Source organism: Ictalurus furcatus, chromosome 24 (assembly GCF_023375685.1).
Source record: "Ictalurus furcatus strain D&B chromosome 24, Billie_1.0, whole genome shotgun sequence".
Classification (NCBI taxonomy): domain Eukaryota; kingdom Metazoa; phylum Chordata; class Actinopteri; order Siluriformes; family Ictaluridae; genus Ictalurus; species Ictalurus furcatus.
In genome coordinates, this window is record NC_071278.1 from 6,295,141 (window position 1) to 6,307,511 (window position 12,371).

Here is a 12,371-nt window from a genome sequence, read left to right on the forward strand (position 1 = left end):
TCTTGGATCGTTGTTTTGCTGCATGATGAAGTTCCTCCTGATTCATTTGGATGCATTTCTTTGTAAATCTGCAGACAAAATGTTCCTGTAAACTTCTGAATTCATTCTGCTGCTACCATCATGAGTTCCATCAATAAAGATTAGTGAGAATGTTCCGGAAGCAGTCATGCAAGCCCAAGCCATGACATTACCTCCACCATGTGTCACAGATGAGCTTTTATGTTCTGGATCATGAGCAGAGCCTTTCTTTCTCCACACTTTCGCCTTTCCATCACTTTGGTAGAGGTTCATCTTGGTTCCAGAACTTTTGTGGATCATCTCTGTATTTCTTTGTGAATTCCAGTCTTGTTTTCTGATTCTTACTGCTGATGAGTGGTTTGTATCTTGTGGTGTGGCCTCTATATTTATGCCCTCAAAGTCTCCTTCAAACGGTGGATTGTGACCTTCACCCCTGCCCTGAGGAGGTTGTTGATGTCACTGACTGTTGTTTTGGGGGTTTTCTTCACAGCTCTCACAATGTTTCTGCGATCAGCTGCTGTTGTTTTCCTTGCCCGACCTGTTTGAAGTCTGGTAAATTTGTAATTTAATTTAATTTTTGAACTCACACTTAATTGTTTTTAATATTGAATTATTGTAATATTTATACACAGTAATATTTATGAGGCATTGGTGGACATATACTTAAACAGTAATTTATTTACTGTATTACCACACATTTTATTGCTGTACATTTAATTTAGTGAGCTCTGTGGGCAGATATCATGTCCAAATGTCCAAGACTGAAATTTAACCTAATTAATTGTGCTTTAGTTAAATTGCTTTAAAAAATAATTGCGAGTTACAGTAATACTATTAGTTAATACTGTTAGTTAATACTGCTAGTTAATACTGTTAGTTTATACTGCTAATTAATACTGTTAGTTAATAGTTAGTTAATACTGTTAGTTAATACTGTTCATTGCTCCAGAGGTTCAGTTCAGATTTAGTGGAACCAATGTGCGGAACAAATATGTGCGCGGAACTATAAATATTTGTGGAGTTCCGCCGGATGCTTTAAACCGTTACACCGGAACTTGATGTGCTGACAGTTGAGGGCACACATGAGAATGGCGTGTTTGTGTGTGATGTTTTGAGGATATATAGAGGATATACTGAGGATATATTGTGAGGAGAATAAAGATGGCAGTGTGGAGCTGCAGGTGTCTCAGACTCGGTGATGCGCTGCTACACAGAGCCGCTGGGATTCTTCCCCGAACCGGAGCAGGAACATCATCGGAAGGGTAAGCGCCCTGTGCATAGCTACATGCTAACTAGCGAGCTAAATAGCTGACCTAGACTGAATCCCATACATCAGACATTCCGTGGCCACTTTATTAGGTACACCTACTTTAAGTAGCACGCATTGGTCGTGTTACATGTAGATGCAAGGTTATTATTATTATTATTATTGTTGTTGTTGTTAATGTTAATGCAAGGGACCACAGAGTGCTGCTGAACCTACTGAATCCTCTTACAGGTGTACAGTAGCTATACCAGGCCACTGAGTGTGTGTGTGTGTGTGTGTGTGTGTGTGTGTGTGTGCGTGAGAGAGAGAGAGAGAGAGAGAGAGAGAGAAATTCAAAGATATTTATACATTGCCAGCACATTGGTGTTAACAGAAACTGCATTTCCTGTATAAATATGTCAGCAGTTATCTACAGCTAGCTGTATAAACACTACACGCCACTATTTATATAGCTGCTACAAATGATCACGTGAATTCGTGCAATAATTTGTCTGCTAGCGGAGCCGTTACTGGTTGTGTGAGGACTGTCAAGACGTCTACGTGGTGGGACGAACATCTGACTGAAGATAACGTGGAGTTTATGAAGAGGGAAGTGACGGAGGACTACCGAGAGCTGACCGCCGCCAAACTCAACCCTCTAAAGGATGAACCTTGGCCCCGGCATGCGTGGGAAGAACGTGAGTCTCGCACGCTGTCTTCGTCTAGCGGTTGGTCTAGAGAGTTTGTTCGCGTCAGAGTACGAGCCTCAACGTGTGTTTACAGAGAGCCGGAGGGTCGGACTCGTGGCCGTCAAGTTGGGAATGATGCCGGTGTGGACCAAGTCCGGAGACAGGCACGTAGTGACCATGCTGCAGGTACTGTAGGTTTTGTTTGTTTGTTTGTTTGTTTGTTTGTTTTCTCTGGCACGTGGAAGACCACACAGTCCAGATTTCTCGAAAAAGAGAAATATAGACTAACCTTCCACTTTATTGGGAACACCTGCACCTTCATACAGTTATATCTAATCAGCCAATCATGTGGTAGCAGCGCAATGCGTACTGTCATGCCAATGCAGGTCATGAGCTTCAGTTAATGTTCACATCAAACATCAGAATGGTTGTTGGTGCCAGACAGGCTGGTTCAAGTATTTCAGAAACTGTTGATCTCCTGGGATTTTCTCTAGAGTTCACACAGAATGGTGCGAAAAAATACAAAAACATGGAGTGAGCGACTGTTCTGTGGAAACGCCTTGTTGAGGAGAGAGGTCAGAGGAAAATGGCTGACAAGGAAGGTGGATGATCAGAAAGGTCGACCCTTGAGGTGGATGGGCTACAACAGCCGAAGACCACCTCAGGTTCCTCTCCTGTCAGCCAAGAACAGAGTGTGATGCTATCATGGACACAGTCCCCCAAACTGGACTGCTGAAGACTGGAAAAAAATGGGTAATTAAAAAAAATATATATGTACAGTGCTGAGAAAAAGTATTTGCCCCCATCCTGATTTCTTGTGTTTGTGTAGATCTCATACTAAATGATTTCAGAAATTAAAACAAAATCTAAGATAAAACAACATGAATAAACACACAATACAGTTTTTAAATGATAATGATGATATTTATTGAGGCAAAAGAGTTATCCAATACCAACTGGGTCTGTGTGAAAATGTATCAGCTGGACTAGACACAACCAGGCCTGATTACTGCAAACCCTGTTCAGTCAAATCAACACTTAAATAGAACTTTTTCAACAGTATGAAGTTGGTTAAAATGTCTTACCCGGTAACACACTATGCCAAAGCTGAAAGAAATTCCAGAAATGATGAGGAAGAACGTGATTGAAATACATCAGTCTGGGAAGGGTTACAAAGCTATTTCAAAGTCTCTGGGACTCCAAAGAACCACAGTGAGAGTCGATATTTCCAAATGGAAAAACTCAGGACGGTTGTGAACCTTTCCAGAAGTATCCGACCTTCCGTAATTCCTCCGAGAGCACAGCAACTACTCATCCAGGAAGTCACAAAAGAACCAAGTACAACATCAAAGGAACTACAGGCCTCTCATGCATCAATAAAGGTCACTGTTCATGACTCCACTATCAGAAAGACACTGGGCAAAAATGGCATCCATGGAAGAGTGGCGAGGTGAAAACCACTGCTAACTCAGAAGAACATTAAGACTCATCTGAATTTTACCAAAACACACCTTGATGCTCCTCAAACCTTTTGGGAGAATGTTCTGTGGACTGATGAGCTGAAAGTGGAACTGTTTGGAAGACAGGTGTTCCGTTACATCTGGAGTAAACCAAACACCGAATTCCACAAAAACAACATCATACCTACGGTCAAGCATGGTGGAGGAAGTGTGATGGTGTGGGGATGCTTTACTGCTTCAGGGTCTGGGCAACTTGCAGTAATTGAGGGAAATATGAATTCTGCTCTACCAGAAAATCCTAAAGGAGAATGTGCGGTCTTCAGTCGTAAATTGAAACTCAAGCGCAACTGGATTATGCAGCAAGACGTAGGAGTAAGACCTAGTCCTAGAAGTAAGTGAAAGACTGATCTCCAGTTATCAGAAGCATTTGGTTAGTTATTGCTGCTAAAGGTGGTATAACCAGATTTAAAATTTAAGGGGGCAATTAGTTTTTCACATGGGTGATAGGTGTTGGATAACTTTATTTTCCTTCGATAAAAAGAAGTGAATATAAACTGCAGTGTGTGTGTACTCGGGTTGCCTTTATTATTATTCTGTATTTCATTTGAAACTCTAAAACTATCCAGTGTGAGATACACAAACAGAAGAAATCAGGAAATACTTTTTCACAGCACTGTGAGTGGGGATTTTTGTTTTGTTTTGTGTAAACTCTAGAGACTGTCGTGTGTGTGTGTGTGTGTGTGTGTGTGTGTGTGTGTGAAAATCCCAGGAGGTCAGCACTTTCTGTAATACTCAAACCAGCCCATCGACCACCACGCCACGGTTAAAGTCACAGAGATCACACTTCTTTGTCATTCTGATGTTTGATGTGAACATTAACTGAAGCTCGTGACCTGCATGTGCATGATGTTCTGCATTGAGCTGCTGCTGCCACATGACTGGCTGATTAGATAACTGCATGTGTACAGGTGTTCCTAATAAAGTGGAAGGTAAGTGTACACGTTTAACCATTTGAATTTCACGTATTAAAACACCACGTCCAGTATTCTGTGTGCTATACGACATGTTTGGACTCGTCAGTCGAACCCCTCGGTTCTGTTCCGACCCGGAATGAACCGGATCTGTTTTCTGATTGTCCTGCGTTTTTTTTTAATTATTATTATTTATTTATTTATTTTTTTAATCCCTCGATCACGCCCGAGATTTTCGGATGACGTTTCCTATTCATTAATAGTATTCTTTTCTAACTTGATTCCGGTCATGAAGCAGCTTTCCTGTTTTCGTCGCACCGTAGATGATGAACTAACGTGGCCGTACCTGATTGAGGCCACTTACTCTTCGTGCGTCCTCAGTGGAGCCGGAACGGAACGGTCTTCATCTTGAACATCTTGAACGCTGATTTTGCTGATTTTATGTGTACGCTGTGCTATTTATATATAAACACCTGCCGTGTGAACGCACGTCCTACCTCGTGCTGCCCCGTCCGAGTGAGTACGGTTATTGTGAAGAAAGACGAGCATGCTTGCTTTTCAGGTGCAGGACTGCCATGTGATCAAGCACATACCTAAAGATGCGTATGACGGCAACTCGGCTGCTCTGGTCGTGGGCGCCAAAAACGTCTCTCCCTTTTATGTGAGTATTTTTTTTTTCTTTCCCATGTACATACTAGACTGAGATGAGACACAGCCCACTACCTTACACACTCAATTCCTCCTCATTATTCACATGCTTGACTTTTGTTGGGAGAACAGTTTATGTAATAGGTTCGAGTGGCGGAGTAATGAGAACTCGAGTGCTCGTACAGGGGAATTACTCTGAGTGTGTGGAGGTCACCTTGCTGTGTGTGTGTGTGTGTGTGTGTGTGTGTGTGTGTGTGTGTTGCAGAGAATTAAAAGAGGCAGTTAAGTTTTCAGTTGTTTTGTACCCTCTTGAACTTCTGCTTCTCCAGCTCTCTTCTTGCTTCCACTTCACTCAGCTCTTGCACTTCCAGGTCTCTCTCGCTCTCTCGGTATTGATTGGGTTTTATTTGGATGCATATGTCTCGGTGAAATAGCTGTCGCTGCACAATACTGGATGGATTGGCGAATATAAAGATGCAAAGAGAGGAAGAAGTTCATCACTTTTCAGTTCATTAATGAGGATTTAAAAAAAAAAAATAAATTATGAAGACCTTTAGGAGAATTGTACAGCAGCTCTGAGAGTGAAAGCGTAGTATATGTTTGTCATAAAGTTCATCAGTAATGAAGAAGTGCGCCCTTTCTGTGTGGTAACTACTCCGTGTCGTTCCTCGTTCAGAGGTCAGTGGAGTACCTGGAGATGTTCCAGAATGTTGGAGTTCCCCCTAAACAAAAGCTGACAACGTTCCGCGTGACAGAAAACGCTGTCATCAAGCCAGGTAAGGTTCTTTTATCACAGAGAGGGGGTTCTGTGCTGCACTGTCGAGACTAGGAGACGCTGCTTGGAAAACTGTCAGATCACGTTGCTTGTTTATGTAATATTTAGTCACTTGATATTCACTGATGATTCCATGTGTTCGAACCCCGAGGTAGGTTTGAGGTAAATCAGGAGTCAATAAAATAGTCTTTACTTCAAGTGTGTCCTGTTAGATTGATTGTTTAAGTTATTAATAGCTCTGAACATCTACTCTTGGCTTGAGCCCTGGGTTTTGCCTGTGAAGACTGCATTAAAAAGGATAAACCAACGTGAAGATCAGAGAGCTGTCTACGGGAGCTCTACCAACATCATTATGGCACTCGGGGCAACCCTGAATGATATTTATCATAATGATTCTGTTTATTGTGTTTGTTTAGGCACTCCTCTGTACGCTGCACACTTTCGGCCAGGGCAGTATGTGGACGTCACGGCCAAAACGTAAGAGTTCTACACACACTCCAAGAGTTTCAGCTGGATGGACACTCATTAAAAAAAAGGGGGGGGGGGTCGTGTGAAAAAATATGTACACCCCATGGAAATTCTTGACATATTTGGATGAGCAAACATTTGATCATCTTTGAAACAGTGACTAAGTAAAAAGTAAGTACACCCTTGGCCTCAGAAGCTAGTATTGCCCCCTTTAGCAGAAATAACTTCTTGTAGGTGTTCTGCATAATTGTCCACCAGGTTTGCTGGAAGTTTTGACCACTCTTACATGCAATATTCTTTCAGTTGCAGGGTGTTTGAAGGTTTTCTTGCATGTTCTGCCCGTTTCAAATCCCTTCACAACATTTCAATGGGATTCAAATCCAGGTTTTGAGTCGGCCATTCCATAACCCTCCATTTCTTCTTTTTGAGCCGTTCCTTGGTGGATTTGCTACTGTGTTTAGGATCATTATCCTGTTGAAAGGTTCAACTTCAACTTTCAGACAGTTGGCCTCACATTATCCCCAAGCACTCTTTGATATGATCCAGAATTCATAGTTGAATCAATGAATGCAAACTGTCTAGTCCCTGAGGCAGTGAAGCAACCCCAAACCATAACATTTCCACCACCGTGCTTCACAGTTGGTATGAGGCGGTTCTCCTGAAAAGCTGTCTTTGGTTCTGCGCTGAACATGTGTGCTGTTACTGTCTCCAAACAACTCTATCTTTGATTCTTCTGTCCAGAGCACATTATTCCAAAAGGTCTGGTATTCACGATGAGATCTGAGAGGTTTAAATAAGACTGGTTCTTGCACCTGCACTCCTTAAGCAGGTTCTAGTCACTGCCGCCCAATCTTGAGCACTTGATTCTAATTTTATGGATTTGAAGGTGTGATAAATGTAGGGGTGTACATACTTTTACCATGTGACTGATCTGTTTGTTTGTTTGTTGTTTTTTAATATTGTCTATAGCTAGTTGACCAACACACTTAACAATCAAAAAGTCCAGGTGTCCAAGTCCAGAGTAATATCAAAAACTCTAAATCCAGAATAGTTGAGCTTTGCAAGAAGCTGATTTAATAAGATCTAGTGTTATATAAATATAGTTGGTTGGTTGGTTAGACCATCGTTAGTGCATAAAATAATCCAACAACACATAATCAAATGCACTTTCACATGACTCTGTGTGTACAGGTGCATCTCAAAAAATTTGAATATTGTGGAAAAGTTAAAAAAATTTTCCCTGTAATTTAATGCAAAAAGTGGAACTTTCATATATTCTAGATCCATTACACATGGAGTGAAATTTCAAGCCTTTTTTTCTTTTAATTGTGTATAAAAAGCTCCAGTTCATGTGATGTACTTGTATTCGGACAGAATCGGAAAGGGTTTCCAGGGAGTGATGAAGCGCTGGGGGTTTAAAGGCCAGCCAGCTACTCATGGCCAAACCAAAACCCACCGGAGACCAGGCTCTCTGGGACCAGGAGGGGTGAGTGGCTTTTGTGTGTGTGTGTGTGTGTGTGTGTATGAGGTTAATTCTTTGGTCTCATGGGCCTTGTGTATCCTTGCAGGACCCGGCCAAAGTGTTCAAAGGAAAGAAGATGCCAGGCAGAATGGGGAACGTTTATGACACAGCCTTTGGCATGAAGGTGCTTGCACCTCTTCACAATCATTAACCGTTTCCATGCCTTCGTCACTAGGTGACGTGTTGCGATTGATCTAAACTGTGTCAAGGTCATGGCAAGGTCAAATGTTTGAAAGCACTAGACTTCATCTTTACACATGAGTGCACACAACCTAGTTTAATCTTCCTGGCTCAACAACACTGTAATAGCCTAACACACACAAGGACAAATGTGTGTGTGTGTGTGTGTGTGTGTGTGTGTGTGTGTGTGTGTGTGTGTGTGTGTGTGTGTGTGTGTGTGTGTGTGTGTGTGTGTGTGTGTGTGTGTGTGTGTGTGTGTGTGTGTGTGTGTGTGTGTCTCCCCCCCTTGGTCAGGTTTGGAGGGTGAATACCAAAAATAACATCTTGTATGTGAACGGCTCTGTTCCTGGTCACCGAAACTGCTTGGTGAAGGTAAAATCACTTCTGCGCACGCGCGCACACACAGGTTTACAGTTTTGCTTATTAGTCCATTGCTGTAGCTTTTAGACACACGATATTCCTTTTTCCCATTGTACTCACTTTTTGTGGTCACGTTTTGTCAGGTACGAGACTCCATTCTACCGCGACACCTAGCGAAGAACAAGAACCCTCCGTTCCCTACGTACTTCACTGACGGAGACGAGGAGCTCCCTGAGGACCTGTACGCCGAGGACATTTTCCAGTTTGGGGAACCGATTCCTGAATGAGGTGTATTCCTCGCGAGTGTTTTAAGCGTAATCATGTTGTATGGACTGAGATGGAAATGTGAATAATACACAGAAGTCTCTGGGGTTAAACAGGACTGAACCTGGATACCTGAACCTATTGTTTGTATATCTAAACATTAAAATCTCTTTGATACAGTTTTTGGGTTTCTATTAAAAATTGATTTCAATTCCATTCGGTTCAGTTTTGTGTACCAATGGACGTTGTCCCGAAGCTTAAAGGCTTTACAGAAATATATCGATTTTAAATGTATGAATTTAGCCCTAATGAGCAGCCAGAGGCGAGGGTGGTGTGAGGATATGAGGACAAAACCTTGAGAGGAACCAGACTCAGAATGGACCCCGTGCTCATCTGGGTGACTCGGCGCGACAGCACCATGCAGGATGGGGTAGAGAAGCAAGGCTGGGGCTGATTTCTTCCTAACCTAGAGTGTAGATTCATGTAGCCAGTCAGTGACGGGCGTGTCAGGTGATTACACAGAGTGACACGCCCACTAGATGCAGTCAGCTTCGCTGGGACATTCGTATCACAATTGCAGCAGTGTGTGTGTGTGTGTGTGCAGCATCAGCGATTACTAAGCTATTTGTGGAAGTGAGATGGATGAAATTGACACATCAGTATGACGGTTCGCATCTACAGGGACGCTGCGGTGGGAGGCTTTATGCTGAGCCGTGTGTATTTCTCACACAGAGAGAGTGAAGGACAGTGAGGGACAGTGCTGACGATGGCGGACGTTTCCTGCTCACACCATTCATTTGCCTGAGAGTGTACACTCAATCTCTGAGTACACGGTGTGTGTGAGAAGAAGAACTAAACGTCCAGCTTTATTCATTTAAAAGAAATTTTTATCCACCACCATCATTTCCACAAAACCTAAAGAGGTCTTGAGCACCTCTCCGTATAATACTGACATTATTTCAGGCAGAATTAAAACAGTATTCTGAAGATAGTGTCTCTCTCTCTCTCTCTCTCTCTTGGCTTCTTCTGCTGTTTTTTTCTGTGTATGATACACACCTGTACCTGCCCCTCCCTCCATCCTTCCCTGTGCGACAATGCTACAGTGTTGAACATTTCAGCCTGCATCACCAACAGCATGTCCTGGTTTGAAGGTGAAAACAATAGAAACCCTCATCAAGTTTGTATTGGTGTTAATGAGAATGATCTGCATCATGGCTCCAACTGGAAAAGCACTGCCAGGTGAACTGAAAAATCCGATGGTGAGACTTCACAAACATGGAAAAGGGTACAACTATAGATCAGCGGGTCGCAGCAGTAATCAGGAGGTATAGAACGAGCTGCTGTAGGGGTACCTAATCAGAACCACAGCGGCCGTCCTCCTAAAACGGCTCCACGGGGACAGTCCTGCACAATCTAGCTGTGAAAATCGGACTTGGCCACAGGGAAAAGTGGATGGATGGAAATCAGAGTTTCTGTGATGGTGTGAAGGACGTTGCGTAACATCACCCTCGCTTGTTCTTCAGCACAACACTGCAAGATCAGACGTTGCTAGAGAACGTGAAAATCAAGCCTTATGGAGCACGTTCTCTGGTCGGACGAGACCAGGATCAATTTGTTCGGCTCGGATGGGGTCCAGCATGTTTGGCGTGAACCTGGCCGGGATTACTACAGCGGACGCACATTCCTGACGGTGAAGCACGGAGGTGGGAGCGTGATGACGTGGAGCGCAAACGGTGTTCAGGAGATTACCTTTATAGATGTAAGTCATATTGCACAGGAGTGTACTTACTTCTGTTGTATTGTGTGTGTGTGTGTGTGTGATGCACCATAGCTACGCCCTTTTATCTCCTGTTCCTACCCCATCCTCTGCACATTTGTGTTCTGGCTCTGTATTCTGTTTCCAATCCCCCACCTCGCGCACACACACACACACACACACATTATCCCATCTGACTTCCTTTCCTTCCCAAATCGCTCGTGATCAATGCACCACCTTTCACAACCCGCACCTGCTCAGTGCTGCACCCTACTGCTACACACATATACATATTCTGTGAGTGTGTTGAATATAAAGACTCGATGGTAGACATATTGTCTGTGTGAAGTGAATGTGCCAGCTGCCCTAGAAATGCCAGCCGGAGTATATGCCCTGCTCCCCAGGCACAGCTACGCTACTGACATTTCCCCACACAGGCACAAACACACACTTCTTTCAACAACACCGTCGCTTGTGCCAAAAATAGACGCTTCGTTACCTCGCGCTTTCTTCTACCCGTGTGATGGACTTTTTTTTTTTTTTTTTAACTTCTCTGCAAAAGCCTCACATTGTTTACTTTGCCATAAAGGTCACCTTTGAGTGGTGTATCTTGGGTCTTGATTCCCAGTGAGGGGGGATGAGCCGGGGGGGCGCCCCTGGGTCCCATCATTCAGAAATGTCTCTGCTCGCCTCCTACAGTCTCTCTCTCTCTCTCTCTCTCTCTCTCACTCACTCACACACACACTCTTACACACACTCACTCACTCACACACACTCACTCTTTCTCTCACACACACTCTCACACACTCACTCTCTCTCACACACACACTCACTCTCTCACTCACTCTCTCTCTCACACACACTCTTACACACACACTCTCTCACTTTCACTCACTCACTCTCACACACACTCACTCTTTCTCTCACTCTCTCACACACGCTCACTCACTCACACACACACACACACACACACTCTTACACTCACTCTCACTCACTCACTCTATCTCACACACTCTCACTCACTCACACACACACTCTTACACACACTCTCACTCACTCACTCTCACACACACTCACTCTTTCTCTCACTCTCTCACACACGCTCACTCACTCACACACGCACACTCTCTCACACTCACTCTTTCTCACTCTCTCACACACTCACTCACACATGCTTACTCACACTCTCTCTCACACACGCTCACTCACACGCACACTCACTCACACGCACACTCTCATTCACGCACACACTCTCTCACACACTCACTCACTCTCTCACACACTCACTCTCTCACACACTCTCACTCTCTCACAAACACTCTCACTCTCTCACACTCACTCACTCACTCTCACACACGCACTCACGCACACACTCACTCTCACACGCTCACTCACACACACTCACACTCACTCACTCTCTCACTCACACACACTCACTCTCACACACTCTCTCACTCTCTCACACATGCACACTCACTCACACACGCACACTCACACGCACACACTCTCTCACACTCACTCACTCTTTCTCACACTCACTCTCTCACACACTCACTCTCTCTCACACATGCTTACTCACACTCTCTCTCACACACACGCTCACTCACACACGCTCACACACGCTCACTCACGCGCACACTCTCTCACACACTCACTCTCTCACAAACACACTCACTCTCTCACACACACACTCACTCACACACTCACTCTCTCTCACACACGCACTCACTCTCACACGCTCACTCACACACACTCACACTCACTCACTCTCTCACACACACACTCACTCTCTCACACACACACTCACTCTCTCACACACTCACTCTCTCACACACTCACTCTCTCTCACACACGCACTCACGCTCACTCACACACACTCACTCACTCTCTCACTCTCACACTCTCACTCTCACTCACACACACTCACTCACACTCTCACTCTCTCACACATGCACACTCACTCACACACGCACACTCACACGCACACTCTCTCTCTCACACACACACTCTCTCA

General features: G+C 44.1%; 1 protein-coding gene across 2 annotated transcripts; it reads left to right on the plus strand.

Annotated features, from left to right (window-relative positions):
• Positions 1-1,047: 1,047 nt before the first annotated feature.
• mrpl3 (mitochondrial ribosomal protein L3) lies at positions 1,048-8,811 on the plus strand. Of its 2 annotated transcripts, none has more exons than XM_053612284.1 (10): positions 1,048-1,280; positions 1,784-1,962; positions 2,048-2,139; positions 4,947-5,045; positions 5,709-5,808; positions 6,224-6,284; positions 7,650-7,761; positions 7,844-7,921; positions 8,272-8,383; positions 8,481-8,805. In XM_053612284.1, exons 1-10 carry the CDS (start codon positions 1,180-1,182, stop codon positions 8,549-8,551), a joined length of 1,005 nt encoding a protein of 334 aa, XP_053468259.1. In that variant the 5' UTR covers positions 1,048-1,179; the 3' UTR covers positions 8,552-8,805. The 2 variants fall into 2 exon arrangements, with proteins under 2 accessions (XP_053468259.1, XP_053468257.1); XM_053612282.1 differs by having other exon boundaries at positions 1,051-1,280; positions 8,272-8,349; positions 8,481-8,811.
• The last annotated feature ends 3,560 nt before the right edge of the window (positions 8,812-12,371 follow it).

What these genes read in the sequence shown, in the direction of transcription:
- mrpl3 (XM_053612282.1), top strand. Translation starts at nt 1,180, where the DNA reads ATGGCAGTGTGGAGCTGCAGGTGTCTCAGACTCGGTGATGCGCTGCTA. An exon ending in GTGGACGTCACGGCCAAAAC is followed by an intron (nt 6,285 to 7,649) that starts GTAAGAGTTCTA and finishes GTATTCGGACAG; the next exon opens with AATCGGAAAGGGTTTCCAGG. An exon ending in GCTCTCTGGGACCAGGAGGG is followed by an intron (nt 7,762 to 7,843) that starts GTGAGTGGCTTT and finishes GTATCCTTGCAG; the next exon opens with GACCCGGCCAAAGTGTTCAA.